The sequence below is a fragment of the Hippocampus guttulatus genome, chromosome 9, assembly GCF_054856545.1.
Source record: "Hippocampus guttulatus isolate MCC_2025c chromosome 9, RoL_Hgut_1.0, whole genome shotgun sequence".
Lineage (NCBI taxonomy): Eukaryota > Metazoa > Chordata > Actinopteri > Syngnathiformes > Syngnathidae > Hippocampus > Hippocampus guttulatus.
In genome coordinates, this window is record NC_141269.1 from 3,331,833 (window position 1) to 3,351,626 (window position 19,794).

Below are 19,794 nucleotides of genomic sequence, written 5' to 3' on the forward strand. Positions count from 1 at the left end.
AGCTAATGCCCTGGCTTTGACGGTTGGGTGGTGGACGGGGGGGAATGAATTCTATCTAACGCTAGCAGTACCTGGGATCATTTTTTGTTTGTTTGTTTGGTTTGTTTATGAATCCTCCCTTATCCTGCCTGTTTATATCATTTGGATCAATTTCAGTTCCAGCAACAACGATGCACCAGCTGCCTAGTCAGGTAGCGGCTGGTGTTTAGTTTGGGGCTTTTTTTTTTTTGTTTTCTTTTTTAATTTTTTTGTGCATAGTCACTGCAGCCTTGCCTGTCAACTCTGCTTTCGTAAGCGCGCAGTGAGTGACCTATATACCCCTCTAGGGGAGAGAAAGTCACCTTGCTCATGGACCGGCAGGCTGGCTGGCTGGCTCACTCTTAATGTGAGTCAGGACGCACGTGTTGTGTGTGTGTGTGTGTGTGTGCTTTTATTTATTTTTGTTAGTCTTTCGTCACAGTACAGAGTGATTGGTTGCGATGTCAACGCTCGCAACGGTTTGATAAGGCCCGGCGGCGTATGTTCGCATGTGTGTTCTGTAGATTAACATGCTGAAAAACATGGCTGGACATGGATTGGATTTGCACACACATACACACACACACACACGCACACACATTAGGGGAAATGACACGGCCCAGTGCCAGAGAGTCAGACAAACACCTCACCAGAGACTCCTCTAAGCGTCCTAACAAATTGAATGTGTGTGTAGATGGACGAGGGGGAATTAGATCAGCGCTCCTGATTGCATCCGAGTGCGCCGCCGACGCCGGGGCCCTTCCCAGCTTGGAGGAAATGTGAGCGAGACAGGGAGAGAGGGAGAGCGAGAGAGAGAGAGAGAGAGAGAGAGGTTGGCAGCTGCCTTGATGAAGGATGGAAGGAGAATGTTAACCAGACAATCACCTTGCATCTCATTGATTTAGATGGCAGAGAGGCAATTAGTGGAGAAAAGAAGAGGGAAGCTGAGGCCACTTTGGATGTTTTGATACAAGCTGTTCTCACCGTGTACCCATCTACATGCGTGTGCGCCCGCACGAAATGTGCGTGAGGGTTATTCGATTTCTATATAGGGCACTAGGCAAAGCGCTTGAAAAAAAACAACCAAAGAAAATGACTCTGACTGTAATTTTTTTTTTCTTGAGCACGAACAAACTTTAAAATGAATCCTTAAAAAATATATAAAAATAAATAAATAAAAATGAAATAACCACAAGCTGCTTCAAAGGGAAGCGGACGGTGTCCAGTTAAACTGTAAGGTCTACTTTTATAAACACTAAAGCAGTGGTGTCAAACTCAAGGCCTGGGGTCCAGATCTGGCCTCTACCAAAATATATATTTTTTTATATGTAATAAATAAGAGACATATTGTAAGCATTTTCTTAGAACCAAACCCCTCATTACAGTAACTTAAACAAGAGTTAAGTTCCAATAAACCATTATTGACTTTTTAAATTTGGTTTCGGTCATAAAGGCCCTCCGAGGGAAACGGTAACTGAAATGTGGCGCACGACAAAAATGAGTTTGACACCTCTGCACGAAAGAGAGAGTGATCTTTTTTTTTTTTTTTGGCAGGGCCAACACCGGTACTGATTAGTCGTCATGGAGGCTAATAACCAATTTTTGGAGACCATATGAGCAAATTTTAATCAGAAATGGCTTAGTGTCACAAACTGTAGTTTTGACGCTTTTTTTTTTTCTTAGCGGATCAAGCATTTAGAGATATTTTTATTTAGTATTTCGAAGTTGGACCTATGAAAGCTTGCGATGAGGCCAAGTAATAATGATCTACAAGCTGTCGAGTCGGGTAGCGGTTGTTGTTTAGTTGGAACTTTTTTTTTTTTTTTGGTGCAGTCACTGCAGTCTGGCCTGCAATGGAAGGGAAAAGTGCTCTGTCAAATCTGATGCCCTTGAAATTTGACCATTGTGAGGAGAGGGGGAATCGAGAATTGGAAACATACCCTTTTGGACTTCTGTTGGCTGGGGGCAACGTCGGGCCACCCGAACCTGCCTTGTATTTTGGCCTTGTTCGAAAAGTCACAGATCACTTCAACAAATGCTGTCACATGTTAAATACGATTGCTTTGTCAAGCTACTTCAGGTCAAGCAATAATATGTGCTGCTTGGTCGGGTAGCGTCTGGTCGATGGTGTTACGTTTGCAATTTTCGGGGGGTGGGGCGGGGGCCGGCACATTCATTTAGCTTTTATAAACACAGAGTGAATGGTTCAGAGAGCCGAAACTGCCTGGCCGGTTAGCGGTGGCTAACATGGGAAGCAACTCTGAGCAAAATCTGCCTGTTCGGGTAGCGGTTGGTGTTTATTACGGGGATTTTGAACGTGACACAAATACTGTTGGTGCCTCAGCGATGCCTCATTTGTTTTGTGTCCTTGCAGCTCGCCGCTCAGGCAACCTTCCTCGACGGCCAAGGTGTGCCTAGTGTGCGGGGACGAAGCGTCGGGCTGCCATTACGGCGTGGTGACGTGTGGCAGCTGCAAGGTCTTCTTCAAAAGAGCTGTGGAAGGTAAGACGCCCAACTTGTACTATCCAGAAAAAGCGGGTGCATTAACTTTGTCGGGTTGTTGAAAGACGGGAGAGGCAAAACTGAACAGAAAGTTGGCCATTTTGGCAGGGGCGAATTCTATGAAAAACGAGCTGAAAGGAAAAAAAAGATTAACAAACTCCAGACACAAGTTTCATGGAGCGATTCGAAAATGGGTGCACATGTCGAACATCATATCAGGCCCTCATGAATTTTGTGTGTAATTCCACCGTCAGCCACTAAATGGCGGGCCACACAAAATGATATGGCGGGCCAGATTTGGCCCCCGGGCCTTGAGTTTGACACCCGTGGCCGATGGAGTTTATTTATTTATTTATTTTGCTTACATCATCTAATGTAGACAATAAAAAGAATATAAAACAATTTAAAGGAACCGCCGTCAAAAAGGGGGGGGGGGTGAGAGGTCAGGTTTAATTGGTTCGCTTCAGGGGTTATTTTTACATTTGCTGAATGAAAACCAGACCGAGTGGTGCAGTCAGCCGCCTCGACGCGCCTCCGGGTGCTCTGCTGACAATTTCAACAAGCGCCATCGCGCACTTTCCAAATCAAATGCCGAGTTCAGGCTGGCCTTGTTGACACACCGTCGCTAGGGAGACCGACCGAATGTCCTACGCCTCACGTTGTCTCGTCCGTCCTAAAATAACATCAACAAAAGGATCGCTCGGAGTTTCTCGACGCCGCAAACACCTGCCGCCGCGGGCCGCCGCCGCAGCATAATGAGGGCAGCCCGTGACGCCACCAAGGTTGCCGGGCAATCGCAACTCGGCTGACCCCCCCGCTCCCGTCATCTCCGCTCCAAAGTGTAAAAGAGAGAGGAAGGGACGCAACGAGGCGAGGAGAGACAGAGGACGGCGATGCAGCGGGGAGGAAGGACAAAGAAAAAGTCAGACAGATAACGAGACGGGGGGAATTGAGAGGGATGGGAAGCCATGCGTCAGCAGCGTGACCCCCCCCCCCCCCCCCCCCCGTCCCCGCCTACCCTTTTTTTATTGCACGATTTCCTTCTCTGAGTGGGCAATGGAGAGGAACAGCAGAGAGCGGGCATCCGTACAAGGGGAAAAGAGAAGAGCCTGACCCTCATTCAGATTTCTTTCGGCACTTCCTGCCTAGAGGGAGCGCCAACGTTTGGGCTGCTAACTGGCTCATTGCTGCAAAAGTAATTAGCATTCAAGGGTTGGAACCCAGCGACAGTGGAGGGTAAAACGACGAAAGCGGTGCTCATTCTTGTCGTTCGGGTAAAGCGGACCCAAGCAGGAAAGCATGTTTGGGGGGTGGTGGGGGGGGGTGTTCGAAATGATCATCAAACTTTAACGCCACATGCGAGAGCTTGGTTTTTCCCTACTGGGGCCAAGTGGGAGCGTGCTATCGCTTTCTCTTGATTGGCTGACAGATTTAGCCATTTCCTGGTTTTCAAGACAGCATAACAGGCAGAACCAGTCGCCGGTGCCGCCAAGTCATAAAAATCTAGTATATGCAATACACATATTTTACAACACTCATGCATATTTCCCCGTTGCAAAAGCTGGACGAAGCGGCTGGGGGAGGGACACTTCTCGGATTCCGAGCCCGTGACGCTACGCCAGCTACCCGACCTGACCCGGACTCCGGATAAGCAGAATAAAATTCACAGAAGGATGGAGTCCATCAATGTATGAGCTGCTTCAACCCAAAATGGCTGACTTCCGATTCGAATTTGGGCTGAATAAACTACAACGCCGCCGCCCGCCTTCTCACCCCCGCCCTTCAAAACCTCCACTGGCTCCCCGTTCCCCAGCACATTCAATTTAAACTTCTCCTACTCACCTCCAAAGCCCTTCACGATCAGCCCCCCCCCTCCTCCCTCTCCGACCTTCTCCACCAAGACACTCCTTCCCGCACCCTCCGCTGCTGAAATGCAAACCTCCTTGCCGTCCCCGTAACGATTGAGCATTCTCAAAACTCTCGACCTTAACACATCCGCAACTGTACTTTTCTTTTATGACTTATTATTATTAAAGTCACGCCGTCGCTAACGAACGGCGTAAGCGGCCAAGCGCTCCTCTGTTGAGTTTTTTTTTTTTTTTAATAATACAGGACAGCTGCGCTTGATAAACAGCTCCATGCGCCCCGGCGCATCGGCGTAGGGACACCAGCGCAGTATTCACGTCCTCAGCGGCTTGGCGCATCGGCGCTGCGTAATAATATTCCCCTTTTAGCTCGTCACTCTCATTGAAGCGCAAAGATTTACGAACGGCAGCAACTCGCCGCCTTGCTCAAAAACGACGGCGCTTGCCAGTGCGCTTACGTCTCGCACTGGCGAAAAAGAGAGGTCAGGCGAGGACGCCGGCTTGCGCTGTCGGGGCGTCCAATCGCTTTTTGTTTTTTTTCCAGCTCGGGACGGGGCCTCCCACAGAACTGAATGGCTCAGGTTGTGTGTGTGTGTGTGTGTGTGTGTATGTGCGCGTGTGTGTGCATGTGGGTGTGTGAGGGTGGGGGGGTTATGTAACAACAGCTGGAGCGCAGCCACCTCGCCAACACGTCTAGCAACATACAAGTCGTAATCGCAAAGGCTCCAGACGTTCTCAGACGCGTGTTCAAACAAGTATGTGTGTGTGTGTGTGAGTGAGTGCAGGAGTAACGCTACTGTAAGTGTGCGTGTGACCCACATTGTCGAAGGTATTTAGGTTAGAGACGCAGCGATGTGCAGCCTAGAAAATATGCAGTAAGCATGTTCAGCTCCGAGGCTCCCCCTACACTCAAGAAGCTACGCTAACATGCTAAATGGCTTTAAAAAAAAGCCTTAAAAAGACTTATTCAGACGATAAAAAGAAACGACAACTCATTATTGGAGCCAATAATTCCCGCGGGGTTGGAAGAAATGCCAAATGTGCAGAGTAAGCATCGGACTGTGAACAACAAACACAAGTTAGACAACGAAATCTTTTTATCAGTGATTTGGGCGCTCGCCGCTAACAATTCCATCGCAGAGGTTTCAGTTGCTGATGCGCGGCCATCACAGGTTGGACAAAGCGTTTTGTTTTTTTTTTGTCATGAAAGGTTGATTAAATGTGTTAATCCATCGGTTGACGTGGATTTTAGCAAATGGATGCCGACTTCTTTGCGTTAACGTAAGCGGCGGCGCTGAATGGCCTTGGCGAGTACAGTACTGAAGATTAGGGGGAGGGGGGGCACGCACTTGTTGTTTCCTCGAGGCTTTAAAATGTTACTGTCTTTAGAAATGAATTGTCAGCTTGGCTTTACTTCAAAAAAAGTCTGTGTGTGTGTGTGTGTGTGTGCGCTCGCGCTGTTTTTTTAAGAGAGTGTTTCCCTTGCACAATGATGTAACAGGATGCAGCAAGACACCAGAGTGAGCAATTACCAAGTGCAACATTACATAAAAGCTCCAATAAATACATGCTGAATATATTTTCTGGATGCACAAATCCTAAAAAAAAATATTAATAAATAATACGGCCATTCATAAATAATGAAAAATACATTCTTACATTTTTACCAGACTTTTTTTCACTTTTTAAACACATTTCAAGTGTGTTTTTGCAAAAATGTAGTCCGGCTTGAAAGAAGACAAGAGATATTTGTCACATATGCTAAGCAGCCAATACTTGCCAGAAATTCCTGCGTTTCTTTCAGTATCGCTGTTGGCCTGATTGATACTTGTTGTGGAAGCTCTTTGCGGACCATAGCTTGCACTCAGATAAATGAGGACAAAAATGTCAGGAAAAGCCAACTAGAACATCTGAGCCTGACACGGGACTTATTAATCAGGCATTTTTAATGGCATCAGGTGTGTGTTGACTTCCAGTTAAGATGAGTTTGAGTACATTTGGTTGATTTCGAACAAAGCCACATCCTCGGTTATAAGAGGGTGCGCAGACTTGGGCATATTATCCGGTTTCATTTTTACGCTCCCACTCACATGTTCTCAGTGACATAAATGATGCGAAAAGTTTCGAAATGATTTCTCATTTTATTATATTACGAAAATTTCAACAGGGGTGTGTAGACTTTTTATATCCATTGCGATCATGTGGCTTTGCTGCAGTGTTCGAGCATACGTGATACAAACCTAATGGTGTTTGCTCTTTGACTGTCAAGGCAGTGCACAGAATGTACTTTGATTAGGACCCGTCCGATTAATCGGCAAACCAATTAAATCGCCCAATATTGGTTTTAAAATCTGGCTTGTAATTTATTGTTTTTTTTTTTTACACATTAACATGTGACTTCAAGTTGGTGCCGCGAGAGTGGCTGTCTTTACAGCAGCTCCTCTACTTTTTGTTTGTTCTACTTTTTTCCTTTCATAACTTTGCTGCTGTAAATTGGGAATTTCTCCATTCCGAGACGAATAAAGGTTTTATTTTATCTTACAACATAAGGCAAAATTTATGACATTCAACCACGCCACCCCAAAAATAAATAAATAAATAACCCACACAGATTTTTCTCTGCTAAGTTCAACGCTAAAGTATAAAATATCGTATAACAGTCACATTTTCTGCTTGTAATTCATATCGTCGTCGTGGGCATTTACAAATGAATCGGCCAATTAATCAGGTATCAGAATTTTATTCTGCTGTCGATCGAAATTGACCTAAAATAAATAAATAAATACATCTAATCGGTCTGGCCCTCATTATTATATAGATTGATGCTCAGTGACATTTCAGTCATTCTTGCATCCATCTGACGGTGCATGCACATTTACTGACTTCTGCCCACGTGTCAACTTCACAATCATTAACCCAGCTCGGGGGAATGAGCCCAACGGTCAAGAGTTGCAACGGTGTTTGTGTGAGTGAGTTTGTGTTGTGCATCGAGGGGGGGGGGGGGTGCAGGGGGGTGGTCTTGGGTCCACTGACTGCTCCTGCCTGCTATGTGTTTCCTGTGTCGCAGTTTACTGCTTTTTAGAGCGGGAAAAATGTGCTTATGTAACGGTCATGTGACTTTGCCAGAAATAGTGAAGCGGGGCTACAGCTGCTGCCTCTCCTCATGCAGCTCGCCTCCTTGGCTTTTGGCACAAAAATGCAATGGACGCCAGGACGTACAAAAAGCGCACATGAAAACAACTCCAAAAGCATGAAGACACACACACACACGCGCACACACACACACACACACACACACACACACACAAGCTCATTATGTAGAGCGAGGTCATGCACTGGGCTCACAGTGTGTGTGTGTGTGTGTGTGTGCGTGTTGGGGATGCCAGATACAAAGATTGCAGTGTGTGTGTGTCTGTGTGTGTTTTTTTTCAAATTGCCAAGTGGAGCGGCATGGACTATGTGTGTGTGTGTGTGTGTGTGTGTGTGTGTGCGTGTGTGTGTGTGTGTGTCGGCGTATGGTGCTTCAAGAAGGGAAGGATGGATGGATAAATGGAAGAAGAGGAAGAGGAAAAGGAGGAAGCCTGTATCCGAGGGCGAGACGCGGGGCTCGTTAGCATCTCTGTCGCGTCTGCCTGCTTCTTGGAGACACTTCTCGTAGCCTACATGCGACGTTCAGTAGTACTCTGCTTTAATTTTGGAAGGTGTAGACTTCCTCTTTCGTGCTGCTTTTCATGACTGGCACAGCATATTTCCGAGTCTTGTTTCTTTATGCTCGGTGAAGATGGGGACGTAGTATGCTAGCTAGCGACTTGGGAGGGAGCAGATTATTCCAGAATTGGACCACAAAGAATTCAACACCGCTGTTTTCATTTTGCAAGAGTGATTTCAATGTTTTATGGCTGCAATGAAGTCTGCGGGATGTATATCTTGGTGATTTATATCTATATGGCAGTGACTTTTCTTGATCGTTAATCATGGTTTTCCTCAGGATTTTGAACCGTTGCCAAATCTCATGATTTCGATGCCGCATAATGACACTTTGTCCATCTGACGTCATCGTTGTCCGTTTCAAAGGTGGATCAACAATAACTCCAATTTGGTGAAAAAGTTCATCCCTCATGATTTGGGAAAAAAAAAACTCCCCCCCCCAAAATATTTAAAAAATCTTGGAAGTGCCCACCCGCAAGTATGCTGGGGTCGTCCAAGCATCAGTCAAATCAATTGTCAGTATTTCATGAAAGTTGATCATAAACAGCTTTTCATTGGACAAATCACAACAAACGTGCCCTCTGCTGGTTCATAATCACAACAAACGTGCCCTGTGCTGGTTCACGTGGAGCGAGCACGGCACTACTTTGCCCCCCAAACGTCGAATCATACACTGACTTTCGTCATTTGTTTCTTAGGCCAGCACAACTACCTTTGCGCCGGGAGGAACGACTGCATCATCGACAAGATCCGACGGAAAAACTGCCCGGCGTGCCGCGTGCGCAAGTGCCTCCAGGCCGGGATGAACCTCGGAGGTGAGTACTCGTAGTACCGTAGCTAAGATGCTAATACAATCAAACACCCATTCCTATCATTGAAAAACGAACCTATTGCCGTCACCAATCGGTAATCAAGACTCGCCCACCCCTAAGACTTGCCTGTGGTGCACCGCAAGGTTCAATCTTAGGTCCGATTTTAGTTCCCATTTACATGCTGCCTCTTGACCAAATACCTGAGTGCCACAAAGTCTCCTTTTGACTGTGCAGATAAAGCACATTTATACTTTCAAACGACACTATTAGCTGCTGAAAAAAAACGCCTTTATGACATCAGTTGGTGGAGCCACACCAAAATTTTTCCAACTCAGCAAGTGGAAATAATTCTCTTCAGCGGACGGACGAAAGGCAACCAAAATAGTTACATCCGCCAAATCAGATTTCATCTTCACAGCTCACATCAAGGATCGTGATTAGCGTAATTGTCTCGCTCTTCATTCATGCAGACTGCTCACCACGCATACCACCACCCTCACTCGAAGAAGTTTGATGAAACTCTTGATTCCCAAAGCCCACACTATTGATTTATTTTTTGCTCGGTCATCTTCGCTAACTGCGGCTAACGCTGCGCTCCTTCCGACAGCTCGTAAATCCAAGAAGTTGGGCAAGTTAAAGGGCGTCGGCGACGACCTGCAGTCAACCAAGGAGAGCCAGCCGGCGGCCGGCGTGGACTTCCTGTCGTCGGAGAAGGAGCTTAACGCCAACGCCGCCAGCGCTGCCTTGATGCCCCGCGGGGCCAGTGTGGTCACACCTTTCCTGCCACCGTCCATCTGCAGTGTGCTGGAGCTCATCGAGCCCGAAGAGGTGTACTCGGGCTTCGATAACACGCAGCCCGACACCACCGACCACCTGCTGTCCAGCCTCAACTGCCTGGCCGGCAAGCAGATGGTGCGCATGGTCAAGTGGGCCAAAGTACTTCCAGGTTAGTATGGACGGACGGACGGGTGGCCTCGATGCTATTTTGGACTTAGCTTTTTTTTTTTCAGTTGAAAAGAACGACATTTGGAGCAATAACGTTGAATTGAACAGTGCATTCAAATATGAACAACAATGCCGGTGATGAATGAAATACGGCGTAGTGCTATAAAGTAAAAATTTAACATCCTGATTCCTGGAAAAAAAAAAAAACGGAGACACATTTCTGATTGGACAATATTTCGTAAATTGTCATTTTAGTTTTGCACGTTGAACCTTCCACTTTCTATGAAATGTCACTCCGCAGAGCCTCTTGTAATGCAATTGCATGGTTTTAACGAAGACGATATTCATGCCCGCGCTCGCTCGCGTTGTCTGGCGGGCTTCCCGCTTTTCTTTGCTTTCAGGCCCGGAAACGGTTTGGCAAATCTTGCAATGAGATTAGCGACGGAATCCTATTTGAGCGTTAAATAGAAATGTGGACTTAGAAGAGTGAAGGCATTTACGTGGCGGCTCTGGCCAGATGTTGCCTCTGATGCGTCTCATTAAAGTGCAGTTAGATGAGATAAGGATGTTCCGTCTGTGAATATGAACTGGTTAGCTTCAAAGTCAGAGGCCTATTAAATCCCATCCTGTTACGTTGCCCGTCAAGTTGCCCCATGAAAACAAAAAAAAAAAGAAAAATCAAGCTTTGATTTTAATGTACAAAATGATTGTGATAAAAGTCATTCTCTTTTTGAATTAGCCAGTTTTTAAAAAAATGTTTTTTGGGGGGTTTATTGTGAGTCAAATGAGATGGGGTTTTTTTTTAAACGTTGAATCTTTTATATAAAACCTGTCATTTTATTTAAATATAATAAGAATATAAAATAATCATAATAATAATATCATATTTTTCTTAACTTGTGTGAATTTGACAGTCATTTTTAACGGTAGCAAAGTAAAAAGTAAAGTAATTGTGAGTCAAATTAACCCTGTACCTTATTTTTAAAACTTAAAAATTAGTTACTCCTCTTTATTTAAATACATATTTAAAATTTATTTTTAAATTATGGCTGTACTGTGACATGATTTTTCAGGTCAAATTGCCTTTTTTTCTCATGTTGAAGCTTATGCTAGCCTTGTTCTTTTTATTACATATGTCAAATTTTTTTCAAAATTTGAGTTACAAGTGTGCTCAGGGAACCAACTGAACTCGTACGTCGAGGCAGCGGTCAATCACATGACGGAATTTGAGCGACATGTTTCGGAATGAGCGCGCCGACATCCCCCCGCAGACGCAAATAGTCCCAGCGCCCGGCGGATAAGTCGCTCGTCTGTCCTCAGTTGGCGTTCTTTTTTTTTTTTTGGGGGGGGGGGGGGGGGTGTTGTTATGTGGAGCTCCTCGCCAGGCATTGATTGAGAGTTTGGCAGCGTTCCCGTTCAGGTGTCTATTTCTGGAGGCCCTCGCAAAGGCATCATAACCAGAATCCTCAATGGGATTTTGCATGTTTGCAGCAGAAGCGGCGTTACCCTCTGACGTGCACATTGCAAATAAATCGTAGCGATAACGCGACACTCGGGAAAAGATATGCGTCCCGCTCTGGGAAACTGCTGAAAACGCGATTTGTTTCGTTTGCTTACAACCGTCAGCAGACTTTGGTGAGGAAGGTCGCCGTCCGGAGAAAAGCACGGGCCTCCAAATTGTAATTTTTGTGTGATCAGAAACAGCCGATGGTTATCTGAAAAATAAAAATGTTGTTGCGTCTAGAGGCGCATTGATTAATCGACAACTAAACAATTATCACACGATCGAGTCATGGCATTTCAGCCTCTGAAGAGTGAATATTCTCCGATTTCTGTTGCCTTCTATGCTAGCTAGCAGTCGGTTTAGCCGCTAAACGTTTGCTTTGACTTTGGAAAACAGCGCTCGACATCTTCGCGCATCTTTTAATGTTACGGACCAAACCAGTCACGTCATCGTACTTGTTTTTTTTTTTTAGTTTGGGCATTTGCTGCAAGGTCAATTTGAAATTCTGTCCTGTTTTTGTTTTTAAATAAATGGATGGAAATTAAAATATGAACACAGATTGAATTTGTGTGTTCTTGCCAAGGTTTTCGAGGCCTGCCCATCGAGGACCAAATTACGTTGATCCAGTACTCGTGGATGTGCCTGTCCTCGTTTTGTCTCGGCTGGCGCTCCTACAAACACACCAACGGACAGCTGCTCTACTTCGCCCCTGACCTCATCTTCAACGAGTAAGTCCACACGCACGTACGCAAAAAACAAAAAAAACATTTGTGGCAGACCACATTGAAAACAACTCCCAAAATACATTTTAGCCCGCCCATACTCTTTACATATTCTTAATCCACTTTTCAAACACACCAAAAATATTTCAAGTATTATGTGAGTCGAAAATACCATATATATTATTATGCAAGGGCATCTGGCTCTCCTTTCCCACCTGTGATGGCATTACAGTAAGCTACAGTGAACCTCTCGATTTTTCATGTCACAAATCTGTCAATAATTATTGCTACCCCCCCTCCCCCACAAAAAGTTTAATTGCAACATAGATGCCACAAGATGGCGTCAAAACACTCCTTATTTGGAACTTAAGCTCCCCAATTCACTTGAACAAGCTTCGTTGAGACCAACACCGAGAACCATCAAATTTCATACACAAAACAGCAAAGAGGTCATTTTGTGAAATCCAAACCGCAAAATACATTTCAAACACTTGAAATCGGCGATTCTCAAAGTGTGGTTCAAGGACACCTAGTGGTACTCGATCGACTCACTCAATTAAATGTTTAAATTGTGCATAACGTTACAGTGGCTTCAACATACGAAAATACAGTACAGTTCAGTTATATTTCACTTTTTCGTACGATGTTTATTGAGATCAACATTTTATTGAACTTTTATGGGAAATGCTTTTCAACTTAATTGAAGTATTTATTTTCATTTTTACAAGCACGGTGTTAAAGTAGCTGACAATAATATTAAGTCTCCTTTTTACAAATAAAACGGCTTGTTTTTGGATGAACACTTGGGCCTATTACACTACTGTCTCAGTCATTTTGGTGGTACTTGCAGAGCGAATGTCCTTTTTTTTTTTAGTCGGTATTTGCCTTAACCCTTTTAGGGACAGCGGTTACGACAGTGGACAGCTTATCAGGTTATCATTATTTGTGCATGAAAGGATTAAATAATTAACAAGTGACAACAATGAATGCCAAAGTTAGGCAAAATCGAAGGTTTTAGAAGAAATATCACCAGTAGGATTTGCCCACAAAACACGGTAACATACACGGACGGCTCAAGCGGGATGGGACGTTTGTTCCCCCTTTAAAAAGGAATTCTGATGTCACGCTTGGCCAGGGAAGAAGAAGAAGAAGAAGAAAAAAAGCATCTAATTGTTTCTTCAGATGGACGCCGACTTGTGTCAGTTGCCCAAACGCGAACGTCAGGATGAGTGCTTCTTCCGGCCGAGGGAAAAGAATTTTGAGACAAGTACAAACAATTTGGAGAGAAAATAAAGAGCAGCGAAAACCGGCAGCAGCAGCTCGTTTTAGACAGTGAGCAAGCAAGAAAACAGCTGGAGAGAATATGCGCAGCCCCACTCAGCACAAAGATCGCATTTTATTCTGTTGAGGTCGGCATGTTCGTGTTATGACCTGACATTCTGTATGTTGTGGTGACATGACATCAGATGTCATTGCCTTACGTTTTACATTACCGTATTTTCCATACTATAAAGCGCACCTAAAATCATTCAATTTCCTCAGTGCACCTTATAATCCGATGCGCCATATATATGGATCAATATTCAAATTTCTTGGACGTGGTATTTTAAATGTTCTGTAAAGCGCTTTGTTACAACTGCAGCGGTTGTGAAGGCTCTCTATAAATAAAGCCGGATTGTATTGTATTCCCTTTAGCGTAGCTCCATCTAGTGGATGCATAACGCAACCTCAGCCACTATCGTAGCTTCTATTCTGTGCGCCTTATAATGCGGTGCGCCCAATATATGAAAGCAGTTTTAAAATAGGAAATTCATTGAAGGTGCGCCTTATAATCCGAAGGGCATTAGAGTGCGGTAAATACGGTATGTTAAATGTACATTACGTGAACAATATGCTAATTAGATATATTCGATTAACTTGCAGTCGATAGAAATGGCATTAAATGCAATATTATTTTATTGGATGGTCTTAAATTATGCTACGGCACATAAATCCGACATGTCCATAAATTAATACAATATATAGTCGAGCCTCATTAGAACGTTCCTCGAGGGACATAAGAGTAGTTCATCGTAACCATTTCCAATAGTGTACGCCAACGACGATGTATAATACAGTGTGAACGTTTATAGGTGTAAAAACCTGTATGACACGTCAATCACAAATACGCGTATATGAAGAAAAAAGATGTTATAAGCCAAACGATTGTCGCGTTCCTAACTGAAAACATTCAGTCAGCAAATGTTAGTCGCCATCGGCAACTAACTGCCAGTGCCGCCCACGAAGCCAAGTGTCATCGGTTTAGGATGCGCCGCACCCTGAGGCCGTTTACGATCGATCATCTTTCCGTCTGTTAGCCTCAAACTCCGCCATGATTTTGTCGCCACTACAGATGATTGTCGAAATCGGCGACTTTGCCAATCTGTAGTTTTGGTGGAGTTGTGTATGGGAGAGTCCTCGTTCGAAAGTGAGAGATAATTTCAGCTTTCACCGAGTGCGAGATTTGCTTCAGTTTTTGCGCCGTGCCTGTGAAAGTACAGCAATGTACTGTATCGAGTTGATCATTCATGTTGCCAGGCAACGGAGGGTAATCCCGCGCTGTACATTTTGTCCATAAGCAAGGTGGCGGCGGCAGTTAGCTTCCCGCAGCTTGTTATAATGAAGTTTACGTTGTAAGCAAAATCAACAAATGGAAAGCGAATGACGTGAAATCGGGATTTTGAAATGTGAACATGATAGCGTTGAAACGAGGTTCGACTGTATTATGTTTCGACGCAAGTGATATAACTTACATTCTGTCACCTAAATGTTGTTTGACGTTATATCACATTAAATTGCATGATTTTAGGTGACCATTTTATCTCTTACTCTGCCTCATCTTAGATATGTACAGGTACATCCAATGCAAAATATACACACGAGGTGCAAGCGTGATTTCTGTTCATTTGGGGTCACCATCCTCGAGTTCCGAAATGTGACTTTGAAGGCGTGCGGCTTTAAAAGGCGTGGCCTGCCCCTGCTGAGTCACGTCAGCGAATGAGATTTTTGCATTTGAGTTTGTTTTGTTGACTATTCGCTGTGCTTCGATGAGGCTCAAACGAGAAATTTTGCCTCGCAAACTGTTTTGAGGCCCGGGGGAGGTTTCTTCCTACGCTCGATATCTTAGCGAACAATACTTTCAACGATAAAAGAGTGCTGCTTCCTTTTGTCTCCGTGCCGCCACATTAACGATATCCTTCCTCGACCCCATTTTCCAGGGACCGGATGCAGCAGTCTGCCATGTACAGCCTGTGCCTGGGCATGAGGCAGGTGAGCCAAGAGTTTGTTCGGCTGCAGCTCACCTACAACGAGTTCCTCTCCATGAAAGTCCTGCTGCTTCTCAGCACAAGTAAGAAGCTACGAGCCCGTGTCCAAAAAAAAAAGAAAAAGACACCTGGTCACTGTATTATCGGTAGGCTGTAATGTGACTTTTCCCCCCCTCCCCCATCATTCACTCTCGACAGACGGTCACTATTCACACCCGTCAGTGGCCATTAGACACCGCCAAAAGTCTCAAAAGCCCACTGGGACCCGCCGTTGATGAATTTGACATGCCGGTGGTGGTGGAAGGAGAAGTGGGGATGGGGGCCGGGGGGGGTGAAGCGGCGTAGGGGCGAGTTTGAGAAGTCTGCGTGCCGTCTGAGCGTCTTTGAACCGGCGACACCGGTGCCGATCAATGGAAATATCGAGGCCGCGTGAGGACGTTCGGCATGCACAGAAAAGTCGTCGACGATGGAGATTTTTCCAGACCTTCCCGATCAGACTGGGTGAAAAAGGCACTTTTGAGATACAACCAAAAAGGTTTTCAAAAGAAAACGGCGGGAGGGGGGGGGGGGGGGGAAGGTTGCACTGTGCTTTTAGACACAGGATGAAGCAAAAATGAGCTTGCCCGAGATCTACAATTTACAAAACGTACCAGGGCGAGCTTCACTGAAGTCGACTGAAACATGACGAGAAATTCCGGGAACCGGAACCGTTTGAGGAATAGCATTTGGTGGCTCAAGACGCACTTGAAAACGCTTTTTACGTTTACGTGCTGTGTGCAGGGAAGCCGCCCTGGTCACCGTTCCCAAATTTTAACCCTTTCAGGGGACAGCGGCTACTACGGCGAACAGCTTATCATCTGATCAGGTGCACGAAAGGGTTAAGTTGACTTTAAATAGTTCACTGACTGTCGCGTCAAGACCGTGCGTGCTGGAAGGGAGAACTTAAAAGCACAGGCCACTCAGAGAACACATGCCGAGTCAACTATCGACTAGTGAAGTACCCAATTGGTCGACCGTCTCGTCATTTGCCAGAAATATTCTGATGAATAACTCAAAGTCGTGAAAACCTGCCCAGATACTTTTTTGACCAAAAAGTAGGATGGATATTCTTAAAAAAATAATCCAAGATGGATTCTTCCTAAATGGGGTACATTTGAGGACAAACCGATGAGTGAAAAAGGAAGCCATTTTTGGAAAAACAAAGACAAAAGGGGAGTCAAAGGGGGGTCATCGCCGGGCCTTCTGTTGCCGAGGCCTCCCCCTCCGGTGCTCACCGCTCGCCTGGAGCTTTGCCACCGAGCACGGCCGAGCTCCAAGAGCTGCCATTTTCCCCTTTCTTTACTTCGAGCGTTTGGAAAAGCGAGGCGACGCGCAATAAGATTCGGGGAAGCGGCCATGACTCGTTTTCACGGCGAGTGTTTCCGCTGTAGTTGTCAGAGCCGGTCGGCATACGACGGGCGGGCAATGAGCGCCTTTGGGCCGGAACCGACGAAAGCACGGGGAGGGAGGTGAGGGGTAAAGAGAATGAGAAAGGAGCTGCTAATGCTCTCACTGACCTTGGGTTTGGGTTTCAATCTAGCCCGTGGTGTCCGATGACCCCCCCCCCCCCCCCCCCCGTTTGGCATCGCGCTTTGGCCTCACTGCTGCGCAGACGGACATGATGCTGCAAATGAGTCACCGCTGAGAACACCAAATCGTCGGGACTTGGTGACGGTCGGATATATGTGCATTTATTCAAGTATTTAAAAAAAATTAATAAATAGCGTTGCTCTCGAACTAGCTATCCGATGACTCAATTATTTGACGGACTAGTCGATAAGGTAGTCAATTATACAAAGATTACATCGAGGCAGGCTGACCAGAGTTTTTTTTTTTTTTTTTTTTTGGGGTGACTTCTGTGACAAGACGCGTGCACAGAATTTTGTGTTGATTGCCGCTTTTTTAAAAAATGGAAGTTGCTCTCAAAATGGCTGCTTCACAACAAAATGGCAGACTTCCTGCTCAGTCAAGGCATGGCTTCTTGACACGTTCGCCCAGTTTGTGAAACAAGCTGTGAAACAAGTGTGTGTGTGTGTGTGTATGTGTTTCCAGGGCCCTTTTTCATGGAATTCGCTCCCAAAATGGCTGCTTCACACACAACAAAACAGTCAATTTTCGGAGACTTTGATCCATGTTGTTAGGATGGACCGGTACACCCAATATTTTCCAACTTTTCCGGGGGTCACCTCTGAGCGAGTTTTAAATCAAATTTCAGGCATATCGAGGCCTCCAAACAGGCTTCGTTACCCACAGCGAAAACATCTCTGGCACCAATTACCGCGATAGGAGCATGACCTGTTTCAAGAAGGGGAAGGTTGGGGGGGGGGGGGGGGGGTCCGTGGAGTGGGCACATCCTCTGTACCGCTCCTAAATGCCAGGTCACATTCTATTCAGGGCATATGTAGGTCAGCAGGAAGGGAGAAAAAAAAAAACAAGACCAAAAAACAAAAGCCCAAACACATGCTTTTGGTATTAGCACATTCTCATCATGTCAGCCATGAAATAAGTCCCGTCCGCCTCACACTCTCCTATTTTTGAATCTTCCCGGTGAAAGCCACGCCTCCAGGTGTTTGCTCATCTGTACGCGAAAGAGCCAAAAATGATCAGACGAATACGCAAGCCCGGTGCCGAGTCGTTGACCTTAGCAGCATCCCGTCCTTAAACAGATGCGATGCTAACTGACAGGAAGTGGCCAACGGGCGAGCCATTCCGCTGCTTCTTCACTGTGGACTCATTGCTCTTCAAAAGCGTTGCTGGATTAAAAAAAAAAAAAATTGTGCTATAAAAAGGTGACGTGTGTTCAACGCAAAGAAATTACGAGACGATAACATTCCCGCCGGTCCGCGTGTTTGGCCGCTTTTCCAGCGCCACAGACAATCTGTTGAAATGTGGAAGCCACACTTCCTGGCTTATCGTTTTTGGGCCAAACCAAATCTTTTCTCTCTCCCCCCCATATATATGTGTATATATATATGTGTGTGTGTGTGTGTGTATCAGTGGTTCTTAACTTGGGTTCGATCGAACCCCAGGGGTTCGGTGAATCGGTCTCAGGGGTTCGACGGAGCCTCTGCCATGGAGGTTATGACATCCCCGACTCAACATGTCAATTAGTTATGACACGCCCGCTTGGCCATCACCGGCTGCAGATGATCACATGACATTGCTTGTCCAATCAGTGCTGCGGGAAATTTAGTTCGCTCAGTTGTCACCGTGTGACTGTCGTGATTGTACGTCATACAATTAAAAACAAAACTATACTCAGGCCATGTCATTGTATTTCCTTTTTTCTGTTTTTAATAAATGTTTTTTAAATGTCTTGAATTTAAGACATTTCTAATGACCCCCCTCTGTCTAATGACTGTGGCATCCGCTTGCTTCGCAGTTCCCAAAGAGGGTCTGAAGAACCAGGCGGCGTTCGAGGAAATGCGAGTTAATTACATCAAGGAGCTCCGGCGCTCCGTGGGGAAGGCAACCAACAACTCGGGCCAGACCTGGCAGCGCTTCTTCCAGCTCACCAAGCTACTGGACGCCATGCATGGTGTAAGTATACCCCGGCAGTTCCACCCCTCCTTTGGAAGCGTTGCACACGCAGGGAGGTGCTCACTGGCAACTTTGGGCCACTGATATCATTGGATTTTTTTTTCTTTCTGGAATGGCAGCAGAGCAGATTTGGATCATACTTAGCGGTTGGCTGATGCAGTGGCTCCAAATAAGGATTACCGCATCCCAATCCGGCCCCCCGAGGGGTTGCGGTTATTTCGGCCCGACCAGAACAGAAGGGGGGATCAATGCCAAGTGACAGTTTTCTGGATCACAGTGGTCGCTGTAGAGCGCCTATTTGCCCAGATTCACAAACATGAATGCGATGATTTCATAGATGCTGAAATCGTAAGTGCCCCCTTGTGGTGAGGTAGATTGAACCGGAAAGGGGTCGGAGTCCATTCCGCTGCACAAAGCAGGGTACAGCCAGAGTCCATTTCGGTTGCTCTACATAAGAGTCCTACAAAGAGCTGATTTTAATTTGTTGGTCTCCTATGTGAATTTGTCATTTTTTTTGTGCCTTTTCCAGGACCAAAAATGACGCGCATTTGCGGTTCCGCAAAATTCGGTATCGATCCAATCGCAAGAAAATATAACGCCAAAATCGCAATACAAATACTTCATATATGAGGAAAGATTGTTTTGTTTATGAAGCTGCAATACCACCAAAACCCATTTTTTCTGTGAACGTAGAAATGTCATCGTAATTTGGCACAAATAAAGTTTAGATTTGATAGTAGCCCCCCCCCCCCAAAAATATATATATATATTTTCAGCGATTTCACAACAAACGGATATAAACTTGTGAATTTACATTTTCATCGTTCTCCGCCG

General features: G+C 45.5%; 1 protein-coding gene across 1 annotated transcript in view; it reads left to right on the top strand.

Moving 5' to 3' along the window:
* nr3c2 (nuclear receptor subfamily 3, group C, member 2) overlaps positions 1-19,794 on the top strand; it is a 64,304-nt gene that overhangs the window by 38,892 nt on the left and 5,618 nt on the right. Inside the window, exons 3-8 of the mRNA XM_086120612.1 lie at positions 2,393-2,520; positions 8,792-8,908; positions 9,513-9,851; positions 11,938-12,082; positions 15,334-15,464; positions 18,803-18,960. Coding sequence (XP_085976738.1) covers positions 2,393-2,520; positions 8,792-8,908; positions 9,513-9,851; positions 11,938-12,082; positions 15,334-15,464; positions 18,803-18,960 — 1,018 coding nt within the window. The remainder of the gene's footprint in view (positions 1-2,392; positions 2,521-8,791; positions 8,909-9,512; positions 9,852-11,937; positions 12,083-15,333; positions 15,465-18,802; positions 18,961-19,794) is intronic.